Raw genomic sequence first — 19,908 nt, 5'->3', positions numbered from 1 at the left:
GTTAAGAGAGAAACTAAGAAAAAGAAACACTGTTTTATAGAAATAACATCAACAATCTAGCTTTACACACAACACAGTAGCATGGTAAAGACATAGGCTGAAAACAAGAAAAGAAAAAAGTAGAGGAGGGAATGCAAGGTGACTTTAAATATAACAGCCCAACTGAGACACCATAAAATATGATGCCGTGTGTAACATCACATGATGAGAACTCACCTGTTTTCTCTTGGCATATTTTCGTGGAGGATTGGGTAGAAAATTTCTCTGCAAGATAAAAGGAGTGAAATATATAGGTATCTGTTTTTCGGCGGTGTGAGTCTGGCATGTCCAACCTCCTTCCAAAAAGTTCTGCCTGGATGTTCTTTGGCCTATTCAGATCCAAGATGTGTGACTCCACTTCCTTCTCATCACCTGCAGCTTACATACTCTAGCCTGGACAGCAGAGATCTATTTGCAATAACCCTGTCCAGAATGGGCTTTCCCTCCTCATAGGTTCTGTGTCTATTGTTTGTCAGCACCGCCAAGGGTGTACCTCCCGGCCACGAGGAGGCTATGCATGTGAAATGCCTCTCTCCTGAGTGACAGGAAAACTGGTATCAGGGCTTTCCCATAACTCAATACCTATTGATCTGTAAGTGGTGCAGTAAGAAGCGCTGCCCTCCTTCCCCTCCACCGCAATACCTTGATCAGAAATTTCAAGGGCCTATTATAGCAGCGCAGACTCAACTTCCAGTTCTTTGATCTTCCGTGACCTCCCATGATTTCAAATTCTGAGGGTGTGAACCAGTTTCCATTCTCACACTGTATGGACATCATGGAGACCCCTGTAAGACCACAGTAGGTTATTCCAGAGCCTGCTTTGTCTCTAGAGCTCAGATTCATAATCTCCCACCACAGTGGATCTACAGCCACCCAAACCGTGCTGAAAGCCAATAGCAGAAGAGTCAGGCCTCCTCTCTGGCTGCAGAAATCCAAGCTTAGCACCTAGACTCCCTGAAAGGGTTTTCATAAAGCCTTGTATATTTCTTTGATTTTTATGCATGAAAAATAATAATCACCACTAACAAACACCTTTTAAAACGATTTCAGGGTCGCCTAGAAACAGACAAGCAGGTGACTGACTCCACAGCATGAGGGGATCCAGCCTAATGTTGGGGTCTTGGCCTGGAGAACAACCAGAGGCTCAGGTGCCCCCAGGCAACATGGAGATAGAATCCTCAGGTTAGAGCTAAGACTGCAGCTGGTTTCTACAACTCAGGATTATGTGACATCATTTTCTATACAATTTAAAGGAAAGGTTGAACAGAAGTCTGCCCATCCCTGCAGTCATAGGTAGGCACCATCAAACATAAATAAAATATTTTTTTCATAAATGAAATCCAGTGGAAGTACAGATTATGATCTTTAAAAAGCTGGTCATATGAGCATATTTTTGGCGTCTTCATTATTATGAAAATGCAAACAAAATCCCAGCCACACCGTTTCACAACCACCAGGATGACCATAATAAACGACAAAAAAAGAATATGAGCTTTTGATGCAGGGAAGTTGGAGGCCTCCTGCATTGCTGGAAGGAATACAACACAGTGTAGCCACCACCAAAAACACTTAGGTGATTCCTTACTGAGTTTAACATATAGCCACAGCAATTCCATTCTGTGTGTGTGCCTCAAACTGAGTATGTATATTCCTACGCATGTTGTCCTCAGATTTTCAAAACAGTATTTATTATATCCAAAGATAGAAATAATCCAAAAAAGATAGAAATAATCCAAATGAATAAATTAAGAAAATGTAATATGTACATACAATGGAATATCATGCTATTTGACAATTAAATACACATTGCATAAAGTACGCAGATGTGGCTTGAAATCATCATGCTGAGTGAATGCAGGCAGGTTGTATGACATGTGTACAGGAGGAAGATTTACAGAACAGGAATTAGGAGGGTGATTGCTCAGTGGGGTAAAGTGGGAATGATCAACTATTAATAGACAAAGGGGGGCAAAAATGTCCTCATGGTTCTGATGTACCAAAGAAGAAAATCCCATTCATCTGTAGACTCTGCAAGTGAATTGCACAGTGTATGACTCACAGCTCACCAAAGCTATTTCAAAGTACTGCAATCATTTCCGTTAACTGACACCCACAGGCTCATATTGAGAGAGATCTGAGATGAAGCCCATCATAGTGAGAGTTTTTTTCCCTTCAAACATTTATGGCATACATTGCAGAATATATTATACCAATGACATAAGCTCATCCTCCTGGGTCAGGCTTTATATTACTGTCCTCTATTTCAGCATGAGAACTTTCAGGCTTACAAAGCCCCCCTCACGCTATAGAATTAAAACAGATTTGCTTGGCAAATCTGAGGCTGGAACATGGTTCTCAGCTTTTCGGTCTTGTGCTCACTTGTCTCACCATGACAAGTGTGGTGCATTGGTGCTAACGACCCAGAGGTACAAAGGCAGAGGCTGATGGCCTCTTCCATTTATACCTGGCTAGAAGGAAAATACAGAATAGTTTCCATCTATGGATGGAAATCCATAGGCTTCTCCCTGGTTCTCAGGGCATCTCATGGCTGCATCCATGTGGTTCTGAGCATCTGTTAGGTATGGTGTCTTCAAGTGTGAAAATAGCATGTCAAGATCCCTTCCTGTTTTCAAGCCTCACATTTCCTTAAGTAATTCCATTATTGATGGTGATTCTTTTTTTGATTTAGCAGTTGCAAACTGAAAACCGTGAAACTCACCTTGCTTGAATTTATGCTTGTGTAACACCCCCTTCATGTCACCACATGTCACAGGAAGCAACTCTGCATTGAAATGTGCATTTTCACTTCTGTGCCGTCTTAGAACTGAAAAAGAAGATTTCTTCTTCTGTCTCACTTTGCAGCTTGTTCATCCCCCCTCCTCCCTCTTGGAGTAATTCCTTTAACACTCGGGACATTTTGCTTCTCAAATCTCTAGCTTCTAAGTTTTTCTTGCAAGTGGCGTGTTGGATACATAATCACAAAACATTTTATCCCTAAATCATAAAGCCCAGAAGACTTTAGCAGAGAAATTTGGCTTCAATAAAACTGTCTCGACTCCCACTCTTGTTAACACCACTGATGGCTACATGATCATGAAGCATACAGCTGAGCTGTTGTCGGGTTGTGACAGGAGATGTCTAGACATGCTATCTACTAAAGATGGCAGCCAGAGATGTTCCTCATATAGCCCCCGTTTGATAACTGACTGGGTGAGCAGAGAGAAGAGACGATGGGCACCATAGCAGAACTGGGTGGGATCACTTCTACTTTGTCTTCGTTGTCTGCTCTGCTTTTTTTCTCCCTCCCAACAGCATTTTGTGTTTGTAGAGAAACCCAGAAGGTTCTAGAATAATCTGAAAAGTATACAGGAAGCAGAGAGATGCAACTCCACAGAAGTAGAGATGAAAATTCCTCAAGGGAATTCCTAGAAGATGAGTAGCTAAGTTTGTCCTACTTGCCATCAGTGCAGAGGCCTTGATGGGAGTGGGGTGGGGGGTGGGGGGAGGCACCAGAGGGGCGCTGTCCGTGGTACTGAGATTAAGTCTGAGAAGTAGCTGATCAAGACTGCAGTGGACTGAGATTGGTAGACACAAATCATCCTACTATGTTAGAAATGAAGAAATGGAGGTGAGAGACAAGGGACTTGTCCAAGGAGGTGAAAACTTGGACCTAGGTCTCTGTCCATCACTCTGGGCCACCTTAATGTACAATCACTGCTGGTTGATACCCTGTGTATTTCAGAGATAGTTTCCACTCTTGAGAGTTCGTAGGTCAATGTGGGCAGCATTGCAGTGGTCTTGGTTCTGAATCTTGTTTCAGTTGCATCAGTAAGATTCTTGTTTCTCAGACACAGTGAGTAGACAGGAAGTGTCTCAGTGGCTAATTAAGCTATATGAAGCTGTTATGGAAACTAACATTCTCGCTTCCTCTCTCTAGATGGTGGGATCACCAAGCAACAGAAAGTCTCCCACTCAGGAGTGGCTTTCCAGGGGACTCCCCTCTTCTCTCTCACCCAAGACACCCCTGAGACTCTAGAAGGCAAGGCCATGCTTGGGAGTACCCCATTCAGCCTCCTTCCACTGGGAAGACTTTCACCTGACTCATTCCTGCAACTGTCCCTCCTCTATTCCAGCTTAACTTGGCACCAAAGCTCTGGCAACAGGCTCAGCCAGCCAAGTAGATACAGAGTCCTTATCTCCCCAACTCTCTGTGGTGGTTTTTTTCATTGTGGGACTAAGTCTGCTGGATTACCTATTATTGAACGTGTTTAAGCCTTATCTGAAGAAAAGGGGAAAACACTGATGTCTGTTCTAGCCTGCGGAGAAGGTGGTATAAGGAAGTTTGGAGATTGGATCTAGATGCATGTTATTTCCTCCAAGCAGAATAGCTGACCAAGGCAAGACTGAGCTCTTGTTGCATCTAGAGATAATTTGCCCTTGTAATAGCGTGAAACCCATCACAAACCCAATAAATACAATCGTGGTCAGAATATTATTTAAAGTTATGTTTAAATAACTGTTATGGCTAGTCTTGAATTTTAGAAGCATGACAGGTTTGTCAACTCCCTACTGCTTATTCAAATTTGTTATAAAAAGCCCAATAGTTGAGATCAATTTAGTAAACGTCAAATAAAGTGACCTATCTGCTCATGTCACTAATGATATAGGCATTCCTGGGGATGGGGGACTGGAAAGTCTCTTTTTTCAGGTTGAGTTGGTTCGGCACATTCTACGGCAAAGTGCCAAATCACCTTTGTGACCAGAGAACCCATTAGTGGGACTGGGTCATGTCAGCAAGGCCTCTTACACCAGGCCCCAGAAGTAAAGCTGAATTTCTTTTAATGAGGTCAACCTGATGTCTGGCCCTCCTCTTTTCCTACTGCAGAAGTAAGTGATGGAAACATCTCATGAGAGAGAGACAGAGACAGACAGAACCAGAGAGAGAGAGAGCCAGAATCAGAGAGAGAGGGGAGAGAGAGAGAGAGAGAGAGAGAGAGAGAGAGAGAGAGAGAGAGAGAGAGAGAGAGAGAAGAGGAGCATCCTTTACCTCCAGCATCCTCCACAAGTAACCCCATCAAACAAGACACCTGCACAAGCTCCCAGTCATCTCGGTCCTCTTCCATCCAACCCAGATGGGCCCATACCAGCTGCTAGGCAACAGAGGCAGAGCCCCAGGGGAACACTAAAGCAGATGTGCCAGCCCTGCTTTGCATGTCTAGTTTAGGCCTTGCCAGGCTAAAGGAGAGGAAGTGCTTTGAATTGGTGAATGCATGAAGGTCGTTCCTTTGTGGTTTGCTCTAACAGGCAGGGTCTTCCATTCTCAAAGACTGGATATCCGATCAGAAAGGGCTCTTGGCCTCTGCTCTGGAATGCTGTCCCTGCTGAAATGGAACTGGAAAACTACAGGCCTGCCCAAGATGAGAAAGAATTCACCAAAAAGGAGGAGGAAAAGGACGAGGGGAGAGTAGGCCTGGTTTGTGCTTACAAGTCACCAAATGTTGCCATTTTAATAACCAAAAAGTGAGAGTAAAATGGTTCCATAAAACTCAGGTGCAACTCAGAGGGTAGGGAGAAATTAGGACAGATGAGATTGATGATATAAACACAATTTATGACCTTGCTTCAAACAGCTTTGCTTTTTCCTTTTGCTCCTCTCAAATTGACAAATAAGCTTGAGTAGGTGTTGTTTTGTTTTGTTTTGTTTTTTTAAGGCTTTAGATCTTCCCCTGCAAACCTTACCAAAATCTCTCTGTGCTCAGAGGGTGAAGGGAGAGAGCCACAGAAGCCATCTTACCTCTGAGCTTGGAGCATCCTGGACTCTTTATCATTTTCATTCTCCTGAAAGCTGCCTGGCCATAAGCTCTGCTGGCATCTAGGAGGGACACAGGGAAACAGAGTTGAGCAGAGCACAGGGGCACCAGGAAGGGGCACAGGAGTCGTCCCACTACATCAGGGTGCTTTCCCCATGCATTGCAGACGAGAACTCATGACAAGGAGCCGTGCTCTTCCAGGCAGAAGTCAGAATCAAAGAGAGTGCAGGATTCAGTTGTGTTCACACGTTGGAAAGAAATCTATTTGTCTACACTCGAAGAGACTTGAGTAAAAATGTTTTCAGAACTCAGCCCAAATGACGTGGTTTTCAAAATTGGCATTCGAAAAATATGGATGCAACCACTTTTTTTCTTCCTTTCCAAACAAAAATGTCTACATCAGTTAGCAGCAGATCTGGGTCATTGCTAAGAGTGTACAACTCTTAGTTTGGTGAAATTAATATTGAGTAAGGTTCCAAGCCTACCTCATAGACCTGATGCAAATTGATAATCGTTTTGAAAGTGGCATTTAGCTTTTGTCTAGAAAGAAGGCATCCCTTAGACCATTCCTAAAATCAGATGGTGGGCTGTTTGCAATATATGCATGTTATAGCAATACGAATGTATGAAACATTACATCACATTCAGAAAGTATTCTAGGGTCAATTCTTCTCTCTTTCTCTCTCTCTCTCTCTCTCTCTCTCTCTCTCTCTCTCTCTCTCTCTCTCTCTCTCTCTCTCTTTCTGTATGTGCATCTCTAAAGAATAGCTTTCATAACAGGGGATGAGCATGTTCAATATTTTAAAATATAACCAATGTATTCATTTTTGCATATGTGTGCACATGTGTGTGTTGCTCTTTATGTACACATGGGGGTGTGCCTGGATGTGTGTGGAGGCCAGAGATCTAAGTTTGGTGTCTTCCTCCATAGCTCTCCACCTTAACACAAGGTCTGACACTAAAGCTGGAGCTCACTGGTTTGGCTAGGCTTATTAGTCAACAAATTTGAGGGATCCATCTGTAGGCACCTCTCCAGTGAGGGATTACAGATGTGTGCATTGTACCCAACTTTTTAATGTGGGTGTTAGGGATCCGAACTCAGGTCCTCGTGCTTGTGCAGCAGGCACATTAGTCACTGAGTCATCTTACCAGCCCTTGAGTGAACACACTTGTAGAAATGGACTATCAATTATTTTCGTATCTCTAAGTACATCTTTTTCTCTCTAGACAGATAAGTACTTATATTAAAAGACCCGAATTTAGCCGTGCATGGTGGCACATGCCTTTAATCCCAGTATTCAGGAGGCAGAGATAGGCTGATCACTGTGAGTTCGAGGCCAGCCAGGTCTACAAAATGAGTCTAGGACAGCCAAGGCTACACAGAGAAACTTTATCTCAAAAAAACCAAAAGAAAAAAAAAAACATAAAACAACAACAACAACAAAACCCTGAATTTATAGACAGAAATAAATGCTTTCACAAGAACATATGTCTACACACACACACACTTGTTAAGGGACTGGAGACAATTGGCTCACTAGGGGCTGCTGACTGGAAATTATCAAGGGAATCAGGTAGAGAAACCACCACAGAGAGTTGGGGAGATAAGGACTCTGTATCTACTTGGCTGGCTGAGCCTGTTGCCAGAGCTTTGGTGCCAAGTTAAGCTGGAATAGAGGAGGGACAGTTGCAGGAATGAGTCAGGTGAAAGTCTTCCCAGTGGAAGGAGGCTGAATGGGGTACTCCCAAGCATGGCCTTGCCTTCTAGAGTCTCAGGGGTGTCTTGGGTGAGAGAGAAGAGGGGAGTCCCCTGGAAAGCCACTCCTGAGTGGGAGACTTTCTGTTGCTTGGTGATCCCACCATCTAGAGAGAGGAAGCGAGAATGTTAGTTTCCATAACAGCTTCATATAGCTTAATTAGCCACTGAGACTCTTCCTGTCTACTCACTGTGTCTGAGAAACAAGAATCTTACTGATGCAACTGAAACAAGATTCAGAACCCATGGCATTCAACATCCTCCTCAGTGTGTGTACCCATAAGGCCCTGTGTGAATAAAACACACACACACACACACACACACACACACACACACACACTGTCCTGGCTCAGAAACTCACAGACCCCCCAAGTGTGCAATGGGTAACACCTTAATAAACTCACAGCTGGAACACTGTCCCTCGGTTTGCTTGCTTTTTGGCCATACATTAGGTAACCCTCTCCGTTTTGGTTTTGACCAGTTGTGGCCTTTTTTCCTTTTTCCTTCAAAACAAAAGAAGAGCAAAATTAATTGTTCATAGATAGGAATATAATTCTCTGGGCCTGATATGTCAGCAGTCTTCAGATAGAAGTCTCAAACTTCATTTCCTAGAAACAAGGCAAAATTCTTAACAGTGTAGGTGTGTGAAGGTTGATGGCAGAGTTCAACATCAATTCTTCCTGGGTCTTGGGTTTGGCCTTGGGAGGCTAGAGGAAAGCATCTCCCCTTGAATACCTTTGGAGAATGCAGAGCTAAGTCCTGCTCATGCCTTCGATTGGTAGAATGACAAGTCGGAGCATCCCTACCATGCAAATTCAAGCCAGAGGCTGTGCTACACTGGGAGCCAAAGAATGCTCTAAACTTCCATGTGCAGACTTTTTCTTAAATGGTCTCCATTCCCTTAAAGTTGTAACCCCTCAGGCATTTCATTTGCACCAGAAGGGTATCAGTGGAGGTGGGGGCACGTTAGGAAGCCTAGTAGGATCTTTCTGTTGTAGTTTTGTTTTCTCTTGAATTATCCAAATCCATGTGACCACAGCTCTGGAGCAATGGAAAGTCTAATGATGACAACGAAGGGTCATTATTATTCACTAACCTGTGTGTGTGCGTTGAAACATAGGATGTGTGCATGTGCGTGTCCAGGTATGTGCATGAGTGCAGGCATACTTGTGCCCATGCACGCATGTGACGATCAGAAGGCAACTCCGCATGGCAATCTTTGCCTCGCGCTCTGTTTGGGACAGGATCTCTCTGGTTGTTCACTGACTGTTACTGGCTGGGAACAGCCAGTGACTGTAGCTCTACTGGTCTAAGTGAGGGTCTGACCCACAAAGGGAGACCTCGTGAATTTTCCACTTGAAATGCCCATCTTGGAGTGAGTCAGCAACCGACTCCTGGGTGACAGGGGAGGAGGCACCGAGACTGTCCTGGTCTTCCAATGAAGGTGACACGGTAAGGAACGTTCCACTCAGTCATACTTCTGCTGTCCAGGCTACTGCAAGCTAGACATCAGTTACTGAAAAGTTCCATCAAGATTCACCTGGGCATAGCTCATGAGCTCAGCTAAGCTGATGCCCATGTCAGCTGATGATGCCCATGTCAAGCTGATGCCAAAGCTACTCTGCTCAAGCAGGTCAGTTACACAGACCTGAAAGCAGATGTGGCCACCCCTCAAGCTGGCAAAACTCAGCCAACTAGGTTGAATATTAGTTCGGTCCTGTGAGAAGCCATGATTGGCAGGTTATGCTACCCTTCCCAGGAGCTGTGGAGGTACATTGTGACTGAGTAGCACCAGTGTCTGGTAACGGAGGCTGACACTGGGCTCCTCCTGCAGAGGCTATTGCTGCATGATAGCCTTACGCCTCAAGATGGACCTTCTCTCGTGGGCTGAGCCCTACCACAGAGTGCTTTGCCCTGGCGCATCACTTAGAACTTTAAAGCCCTCTTGAGGGGTTAGGTTGCACCTTCAGTCTGTTTAGCCACATTTGGGTTGTGGAGCAATTGCATCTGGCTGCATCGTTGTGACCCTAGAAGTCTGTCCCTGTCACACACTTGGCTGTTGGGACCATTTGCAGTCTGATAATATCAAGCCCCACCCCCCTTTTATGGCAAACCTATGCCTGTGCTGATTCTTTGACCTTCGTGCCCTGCATACACACCTGGGTGGGGCAGTTTGCTTTCTGCAGGGGACAGTCCTCAGAAAGGATCTCTCACCTTCCTGGAGTCAGGACTGAGATGGGGGCTACAGGTGACATGTGGTCCTATTCTGAAACTCATGCTTTGGTTCTGGTACCCATGGTTTCCAGCCTGATCCTGGTTCCTTCCATGGAAAGTCTTTGCCTTACTTTCTGGTCCTTGGATGGCCTGGGTCTGGGTGAGAAAAGAAGATGGTCTGAACAAGAGGTGAGGGTGCAGCCTCCAGAACAACATGTACAGTTTTATGGCAGGAGGTAAGAGCAGAGCTCCAGGCACCTGAGGGGATGGTCCACACTTAGGAGGACTGGAAACAAGGGGAACACTGATGACACCTCCCTTTCAGAATTGACAGACCCTCACTCTGGTGTGCACTCCTCACTGTGGATGCTGAGATGATGCTAAGGTCATCGGCAGAGAGTGGAGAGGATGCCTGGCCCACAGGCAGTAGCCTTTCTTCAGCCAAGGACATGGTGCACGGAGCTGGGACCCAGATGCACAGCTGCCCCCAAGCCATGTGGCACTGTCCACCTTCACAAGTGACTAAAGAACATCCTGTTCAGGGGAAACAAACTATTACCAACATTTCTTTTCTAGGGATATTTTCTTAGGACTTGGGTGGAAACCAGGCATTTACATATCTCCCTCATGCAAATACAGTGAGCCACACTTTAGCGATGGCCGTCAGACCCAGTCAGGATTTATGTTTTATAGACTTTGTTAAATTCTGCAGGAAAGGGTCACATTTGTCAACACTGCCTTGTGAGACAGGGACTTGCCTGCGCACGGTGCTCTTCAGTCCCTACATAGACCTGTGTGCGTGGCATCTACCTGGCTTGCTCCACATCACAGCCCTTGCGGATCTTGACAGAGGGACAAGAAGAAATCTACCCTATATACAGCATGCAGGTCACCCCCAGATGCTTCGGTAAGAATGGGAAAGCACAGTGGCACATAGGGAATCCTACAAGGACGCTTCTAACAGCTTCTTCCTAAAGTCCAAGCTGGAAACATTGAGACTCCAGAATTTGGAGACCATACAAACAAATTCATGCTACTCAAAGTATGCTCTTAGCAATAAAAAGATGCCATCCACCATTGCATCCCTCGACGTAAGTTAATTGCAGAATCGTTCTGTGGAGGGAGAGAAACTTTACAGTAAAGAACATGTTGGGAAATCTCACCTATAAATCACGTGAAAAAAACAGAAACAAAAACAAAAAAACAAAAACCAAACCAGCCTAAATTAAGTTATCCTTGAACCCAGGGGCTGCCTTTATGAGTGGGGGACAATGAGAGGGAACAGAAAAACCTTCTGAGGTTTCATGCTTGTGTTCTGTGTCTCCACAGGATTTCTACTGTAGAAACAGTGCAGTTAGCAGGATTCATCAAAGGGTGCTCTTAGGACTTGTGCCTTTCACTAACACTTTATCTTAAAAATGAACTGAAAACACATCGAGCCCTACTTAATGGTCATATGCTCAAACAAAAAGGGTATACACTGAGGGGATATATTTCTCCTCAGCGTGTTCTTCATGTCTCCTGAGTGCTCACTGTGTCTTTCCACTCACTGCTCAGGGCACTCCAGCCCTTTTCTATCATGGTATTTGAAATTCCTCCTCAGGGGCCCAGCAGACGGGTGGGGTACACCTTTAATCCTAACATTCATGAGACAAAGGCAAGCATATTTCTGTGAGTTCAAGGCCAGCCCGGTCTACATAGCAGGCTCCAGACCAGCCAGCAGGGCTGCACAGTGAGACCCTGTCTTAAAAAAAAAAAAAAAAAAAAAAAGACAAGTGAATGACAACTTTGTCAGTCTCCCCTCATTGTCTAATTTAAAAGCTAATTCTGAATTATTAGGAGTATACTGGAGCCACATCCCACTTTCAGCAACTCGCTCATTGCTTAACCATGGGTACATTCTAAGAAATGTGTCCTTAGGTGATTTTGAAAACCCACAAAGCAATACCATTTTATGGGGCCATCCTCACATATGTGATCTTTCACTGTCAGGGCCACTGTTCAGCAGTTCCTGACTATTCCACAAATATGTACCACTCTCAGAACAAATTACCAAAAATTCAGTAGTTTAAAACAGCACAAATGGAGCTGGGCGGTGGTGGCACATGCCTTTAATCCCAGCACTTGGGAGGCAGAGTTAAGCGGGTCGCTGTGAGTTGGAGGCCATCTGGTCTATAAAGTGAGTCCAGGACAGTCAAACAGTCAAGGCTACACAGAGAGACCCTGTCTCAAAAACACTAATAATAACAACAACAACAACAACAACAACAGCACAAGTGCATCTCACCATAACATCCGTTAAATGTGTGATGTGGGTCTCACCTGGCTGACGTCCACCTGTCTACACCATCCATCTGCTCCTGGATGCTCTACGGGAGAACCTATTTCCTTGCCTTTCCACATTCTTGGGGTCACCACGTTCCTTGGTCCCTTCCTGCATCCTCAAACCCACCAGTCTTGCATCCTTCTGACTCTTCCTGCCCAGTCATTTCCTCTCTCTGCAGGTTCCCCTCTTCTTAAGACCTATATGATTAGCCAGATTAGTCACCCCTACACCAACAGTCAAAAACAATCCCCCTCCCCATCAAGGTCCCTAGCTTAATCATATGTGTACAGTGTTTTTGTCATTAAGGTAACAGATTCCAAGAGAGAGGAGGGCCTCAAGGGAGGTTACCACAGGCTACCCCATTATCACACACAGCAACAACAGTAATGCTAGCGATACATGACTTCTCAGTTACATCTGTCAGGAGCCATAGGACCTTGCCTGACCTGCCCCAGTGGCTGAGAGGCCCTGCTGGCTGAAAGCCACAACTGTCTGCATACTTGAGATAATTATTCTGCCTGGCAACCACAAAAGATCCAGCCTGACCTTGAGAAAGAGAACATTCGGTGTATCGCAACTTCTGAATAATCGCCCCACTCCACACCTGCTGCCCTTGGGCCTGGCCCAGAAGATTTTGTAACTTTCCACTGCATTCCTTCCTACCCCCCACCCTCCTAGAAGCTTACTTTAAATTTGGATACCCCCTTACAATAAACGGCCCTTGACAAGCAATGTTTCCCTGGGCCCCTGTCTCTCTCTCGCCCAATTCTTTATTCACAGGTCACGACCCTCCTCATCACTCCACGAATAACTGAACCCGCGGGTCGGGGACATACATCAAAGTATGTAAATGCTCGTTGATTCCTTACCTCTTCTCTTCTTGGGTTTTCCTACAAGAATGCCGTTCCCAGTGTTCAAAACTTCTAGAAAACAATACATGCAGTTGAGGAAAGAAATGATAAAGAGAAGTTACAAAGCTTAGGACTTTTTACACTACAAAGGTCTTGCTTACATCAGTATTTGGATTGTCATTTCTTTCCTCCTCCTAGAAGAATCCAAAGCTACTAAACTGACAACAAAGACTCAAAGGAGGGTCCTGGCCATTTTTGGCACCCTTACCTCTCAATGAGACATTTTAAAATCTTAACATCTTCTTGAACAAATAAAATGAGAATTGTGTAGGAAATTTCTGGGCAAGCCCTATGTAGTTTTTCTACACACTGGGTTGAGAGTAGTTAACTTGAACTCTCTCCTCTTCACAAGCGACAGGCTCATGCTTGACAGGGGCCTTTGTGATGCCCTCACCGTAACAAAGCAACTTTATTATCTGGCTGCAAACATTTACTCGTGGCAGGCAAGAATGGGTGTGACTCAGTACATCAAGGCAGCAGACAAGTGACAGTTTTAGCAGTGCATTTCTTCTACTTCATCCACTTGTGGCCAACTGGTTCCATCCTCTCACAGGCGGCTCTGTGGATGTTTCTTGCATCTCTCCAGCTCCCAACAGGCAGATGCAGAAGACTGGATTCAGGTTTGGGATGGGTCACAAGCTACTTAACTGGAGCAGGAGCTGGGCACTCACTGAGCTATCCCTAACCCATGACCCCTGGCAGCCTTATCTATTTGTTACCTCCTTGGCTGCTTCCCAGTCTTGCTTCTGGGTCTTCTGTCGCATATGCTGGCGAATACATAACACAGGAACACGTCCCTCCACTTGTCGATTGCTCTGCCTCTGGAACAAAATTGTGATTATTGGTTTGTTATTTAATTTTGCAATAGGAAGAACTAAACTCAAGGCCTCATTAGTCCTAAGCAAACAGTCTACCACTGAGCTACACTCTCAGACAGTTTTTATGTTTCATTTTAAAACAGGTGTCAACTAATTTTGAATTCACTCTAGCCCAAGCTAGCCTTGAACTGTGGTGTTCTAATTGTCATCTCAAGGATCTGACACATGACTTCTTTATAAGTTTATTGGACTCATCCTTTCTCTTGTTCCTCCAAAATATTTTTTACATTCTCCCTCTGTCTTTCAGTTCCTCTTTTTACGTTTCTCCTCTCCTGTTTTGCTTCCTTTATCAGGAATACATGTTGGATTATTTTAGGGCATGGCCACCTTGTCTCTCACAGAACAGCAGAATAGAAGCATTTCTGGCCCCTTTCTTTCTTTAGTTGATGACATAGCACCCTGGATACTAATCCTAATCAAAAAATTTCTCTCCATAGATCCTAAGGCAGAGACAGAGAAGAGCCCCCATTGCTGTCTGGCTGTACAGCCAGCTACAGTCTGAAACAAAGAGGAGTGCTTTCTGGAAAAGTCAAAACAACAACAACAAAAACTAAGAAACAAACAAAACACCTGCTCCAGCAATCACATCCAAGATCCAGTGGAATCATTCTCTCTCCACCATCTACATTATTTTCCACTTTCCATCTTTAATTTGTTATGTGTAACTATAAAGAAAAATTTAAAGTTCTTACTGTCTACGATGAAGAATGAAACTGTTCTTTGAAAACAGTAAAAGGTAAAAAAAAAAAAAAGAAAGAAAGAAAGAAAGAAAGAAAACGATAAAAGGTAACATTTGTTGGTTTCACCAGTTTCAACCCCTTCTCTTTAGCCAATGACTACTACTCAGTTACCATGCTTCTGAAAGCTAGCCAATCAGAGGCAGTGATACTAATTTGAAATCCAGCCAATCAGCAACAGCCACCTAAACACTTGGATGATAGTTGCATGGCAGCCTGTTCATAAGCACTTCTGCTATGCATAGTCTACATACCCTGAACTACCTATTTCTCAGAGCTCCAAGTGAAACTCACTGTGGCCTTTTAATAGAAGCCACAGGCTTTGAGCACAGTGCTTCCTCCCACTCCATCCAGGGCCTTCACCTACAAGCTTTCAGCGTCAGACGTGAGAGTGATGGTCTTTAGTGTCTGTGTACGGTGTTCCCAGCAAGATCATCTGAAGGCTTGCTAGGAGTGTCCTGCAGATGTAAATTCTAGAGCTCCTGTGCACAGCCCAGATAGTGTTCCTGAACCATGGCCAGCGACTCAGTATCAACAGCAACTTGTTTTCTTGTGCTCTTATATTTAAGATGCATATACAAATCAATGTAAAGAAATTGCTATCTCAATTTGTAGGTGCAGCATTTAGCTGTATGTTCGCTCTGTGTTTACCCTTGCTTCATTTTATACCACGAACTTGTATAAAGTCTTTTTCCTTATGTCTGTTTCTGATCCTCCTATTTTCTCCTGAATATTAGAAGATAATGACACAAAACAACAGATGGGAACAAAGGTCTAACAAGCTCCCAAGCCAAGTCAGCCTCAAAATCTAATGAATGTGGACTCACCAGACAGTGGCCAAACTGTGCAAAGAAGTTTGGCCCTACTCTGTCTTAGAACATTCACAAACACACACGGTGGCTTGTCAGCCTATGAAATAAGTCACTTTTTCCTCATTGTGTATGTAATCTTGGATCAACTACTGCCATGTAATTGATTCCATGTCTCCTTTTAGCCCCTGCTTCTCTTGAGAGCCTAGGACTTCACACATGGCAGCATACTGTTCACACTTATAACCCATTTGTCATGGGTTGCTTTCTCTTTTTTTGTTTTTGTTTGTTTGTTTGTTTGTTTGTTTTGAGATAGGGTTTTCTCTGTGTAGCCTTGGCTGTCCTGGACTCACTATGTAGACCAGGCTGGCCTTGAACTCACAGTGGTCCACTTGCCTCCGCCGCCCTAGTGCTGGGATTAAAGGCATGAGAGCCACCACTCCCTGCCCCCATGGGTTGCTTTCTTAAAGCCACAGTCTCCCATGACAGAACTCGCATTTTCTCCTTGTGCTCTCACAATGATGCTAACTTATACCTGATAAACAGCAGGATTTCACCAAATGATTCCACTTCACAAGGGGGGGGGGATACAGGGACATGGGGGGGGGGGTGGGGTGTGATGGGAGGGGAGGACTGGGGATGGACGACTTCAGATGTTTGTCAAGCAGCTCTGTAAAACAAAGGAGGAGGTCCCCAGTGTTCCCAAGTCCCCACCAGTAGTTGTCATTCTAGACCATTCTCTGGGGAACGTTGCTTTCTTTGATAAACCCCTCAATCTTGAGGCTGAGATCCTTCCACAAATGGAACTGCCAGATTATGCAAACACAGAGGTGTTTAAAACATCCTGAGAGGTTCACCTGCGTATGTCTCTGTATAATGAGACCTGACTGGGTGTGAGGCAAGCCCTCACCCCTTCCTGAAGTGCCTTGCCTAATCACAGTGGTCTCTCCGTCTCTCCTGAAGGCTTGTTCTCGTCTTAGTACATTCACGGTCTACTTTCATTTGATGACCCACAGCATGTTACTTGCTTGAGAAGATCAGTGGTTCATCCAGACGTTTACTTTCTATGAGGTGTCTTAAGCTCTGTGGTGGGAAGTAGGCGTTCCAAGATGGTTCCTAAGATCTCCCTTCACAATCCTGTAAACTGTGGGGGCAAGGTGTGATATTACCTCTGTGCTTGTCTTAGATTAAGTTACAGAGCCAGCCTTAAGAGAGAGAGAGCAATCATCAGGGTTAGCCTGGTCTACTACAACGAGCTCTTTCCAAGCAGAGAAGCTTTTCAAGTTGGCAGCAAAACAGGAAATCAGAGACTAGAAGAGTAAAGAAGAAGGTTCCCTAGCCTCCTGCTTCCTTCAAGATGGAGGGGAATTCCAGTCAGAGAAAGTGAGCAGCTCTGGGGAGCTGAGTGACCCCCGGGAACAACCAGTAACAAAGCTGTGACCTCAGTACTACAGCATCAAGGAGTTGGATTTAATAAGACTTGGATAAAATTGATTGTAAGAACTCCCCCAGAGCCCTCAGAGAAAAGAGCTCAGCCTGGCTGACAGAGTGATTTCAGCCTGGAGAGACTGAGAGGAGAGCTAAACTGAACATGCCCGGAAACCTGACCTGTGGTGTTGAGATAATACAGCAATGTCTAGTTAAACATTTGTTTGCAGCATGATTTGATAAATAATGAATAACCCTTGGGCATCTTCTCTGTTCTGATACAGACATCACTTCCTTCTAGCTGTTACCAGTCTGGCATGAAACTTTTAAGGATGAATTCTAATTTTGTGAAAAAGTCTGGCAATAATGTGTTTTATTTTCTCTGTTATACTGTATTGGCCAAAGAAATGATATTATCCAAAATTACTCAAATCTCACGATTGCAAGGAAAAGGAGATTTCTACAATTCATTGGGCCTTCAAAAAAATGAAGAACAATCCTTGCTGTGGTTGATTTTGTTGAATCTTTGGAGGCATTCTACAGGAGCACAAGCATTGAAAAGACCGTGATAATTTTAAAAATACTTATTTGTTTTGTTTTTAAGTTAATTAAGTTATTTATTTACTTTACATCCCTATTGCAGCTTCCCCTCCCTCCTGTCCTCCCAGTCCCCATCCTCCCCCATATGTGCCTCTCTTCCCTTTTCTACTTTCATTGGGTTGTCCCACATTATCATAATATTTTAATTCTGTTTGGACATTAAAAACATAGGCCATGCTCTAGGAGTATAAGTTCAAAACACAAGAGACATCAAGGGCCTGCTGCTCATGGTCCCAGCTTGTCTCATTGGCTCAAAGTGATGGACAATGACCAATTAGCCAAACTTTGTGCTGGAGTCATTTTAAACCATATTAATACTGTGTGGGTAAGAGCTCTATTGTGAGTTGGAAAGACGGGAAAATTTTCTTACATCTTAGTGAAATATTCATCATCTGAACTTTTCTCCCAATCCTGAGAAGAAGTGGGCACAAGTCCCACCCAAACCTATCAGCAGCTGATCCCTGCTGGAAGAGGAAACATTATTTTTTTCCAATAGACTGCCACTGGGTATGCCAACCAGACTGCAGGGTGGCCCCATACTCAAGAGTAGGTGACACAAACTTCATAGATTTTTATGTATGTGCTTCTTTTGTTTTCTTTTGGTATTTTTTGTCTTTTTGATTTGTTTGTTTTGATTTTTTGAGAGAGAGTAAGACACACATATATGAGAGAGGGAGAGAGAGAGAGAGAGAGAGAGAGAGAGAACATTAAGTTATCTGGGTAGGCATCTGGGTTGAGTTGGGGAAGGAAAAAGAATACAATCAAAAGATATTATATAAAAATATTTTAAGCTAATTTAAAAAAATCATAACTTCTCTTTTCTGTCCCTATCCACAGACAATTTTCTCAAATGATTGATCTACAACTCTTATGTAATGAAGTAGAACTTAGAATTTTGGATTCAGTGTCCTGTTACACAAGAGATACTTTCAATATGGACATTATTTAATTGTCTCTCTTGCAAGCTTCAAATGATGAACTTCCTAAAGGAGAAACTAAAAGTGGAAAGTTCCCGTACTGGAGCCAAAGTGACGGCTCAGCAGGGAAGAACTCACACTGATCTTCCAGAGACCTTACTTCTGTTCTTTGAATAAAGACCTTGGACATTCCCCTTTGGGTTCAGGCCACAGGAACCTAACCACCATCCTCAGAGAACCTAGATCCCATGTGGGACCATCTGAACACTTGACCTCTCCTTGTCCTTGTCAAGTTCAGAAACATATCAGCATCTTATTCACATCTGTATATCCCAGAACCTTAAAATTGTAACAATTTCCCCTGACAAGGTCTTAGGAATAAAGGAATGACATATGTTTATCATCATCTAGCTTTGGGTTTCATTGAATGGTATCAGTCAGATGACATAATACTTCCTCTTAGAGCACTTTCACACGTTTGTGAAAAGAAAAAAGAAAAAAATATAAACCAGGATAGGGACGCTAAGTTACTTGGTTTCCATGGAGATTGAGATATCAGAACAAAAATTTGTCCTGTGGATTGATTCTATTATGGCCGTAGAGGCTGTGAAGTGACAAAGGCAAGGAGTGTTGTCCTGCCCACCAGATTCCTTCTAAAGTGACATGTGAGACCCTAATAACAAACAATATTCAGTAATGATGTTTCTCAAGATTTTACCTCCCTGAAATTATCCAGAATGCCATGCACAAAAAAAAAAAAAAAAAAAAAAAAAAAAAAAAGAAAAAAAAGAAAGAAAGAAAGAAAAAGAAAAGAAAAATATAGAAAACAGTAGCCAGGGCATAACCATCATTTCATTGTGATGGGTGTGTACAGAGCAAACACAGCAGGAAACACCAGCTCAGAAACCAGCCTCCAGAACCCTGCAGACCACACAGTGTACCCCTCGCTCACGTGCTTCACATCTCAGTGATGAGAAGAAGTCATCCCGGGGCTCTCGTCCATCAAACACTTGTTCACAAGAACTACTTCTCTCCGTAGAGAAGAATGAAAGACTCAGTGGACTTGGAATGGCCAAGGACAACCATAGCAGGAGAGCCGCGTGGAACAACCAGGAAGCTCAAGGTGGCCTAGTGTTTTTGCAGTAAATGTCCCTGTTTTGGGACTCTGAATTGGATGCTGACATAGCTCCTTCTCTGTCACAGGAGGCAGATGGTTGGCCACCCATCAGTTCCCTCCCTGCACACCTCATTCACCGTTATTTCTGACCCTTGGTGCTGCTCTGTGATCTCTTGTCTCTGAGTATGTGAAGAAGAAGGGAGTGTGGGAAAGGGGCAGGGACAGTCTTCCTCTCTTACAGACGTGCCAGCTGACTGGCAAATGAAGGCTCACCTATTTCTCCGCTGCACTGCGGCAGGCTAGGCACCTCCTCTCCTTGTTTATCACTAGTTTTTGAATTTCCAGGATGACAGAATGCTGAAGAGA

General features: G+C 44.1%; 1 protein-coding gene across 1 annotated transcript in view; it reads right to left on the bottom strand.

The window, feature by feature from the left end:
• Window positions 1-19,908, bottom strand: part of LOC127196065 (nuclear body protein SP140-like) — a 49,501-nt gene that overhangs the window by 18,347 nt on the left and 11,246 nt on the right. The window contains exons 6-10 of the mRNA XM_051153657.1: window positions 19,378-19,454; window positions 5,834-5,911; window positions 2,759-2,863; window positions 631-824; window positions 217-264 (exon numbers count right to left, since the gene is read on the bottom strand). Coding sequence (XP_051009614.1) covers window positions 217-264; window positions 631-824; window positions 2,759-2,863; window positions 5,834-5,911; window positions 19,378-19,454 — 502 coding nt within the window. The remainder of the gene's footprint in view (window positions 1-216; window positions 265-630; window positions 825-2,758; window positions 2,864-5,833; window positions 5,912-19,377; window positions 19,455-19,908) is intronic.

The sequence above is a fragment of the Acomys russatus genome, chromosome 12, assembly GCF_903995435.1.
Source record: "Acomys russatus chromosome 12, mAcoRus1.1, whole genome shotgun sequence".
Lineage (NCBI taxonomy): Eukaryota > Metazoa > Chordata > Mammalia > Rodentia > Muridae > Acomys > Acomys russatus.
The sequence above is the reverse complement of the archived record's forward strand: the minus strand, read 5'-3'. Positions and strand labels throughout refer to the sequence as shown.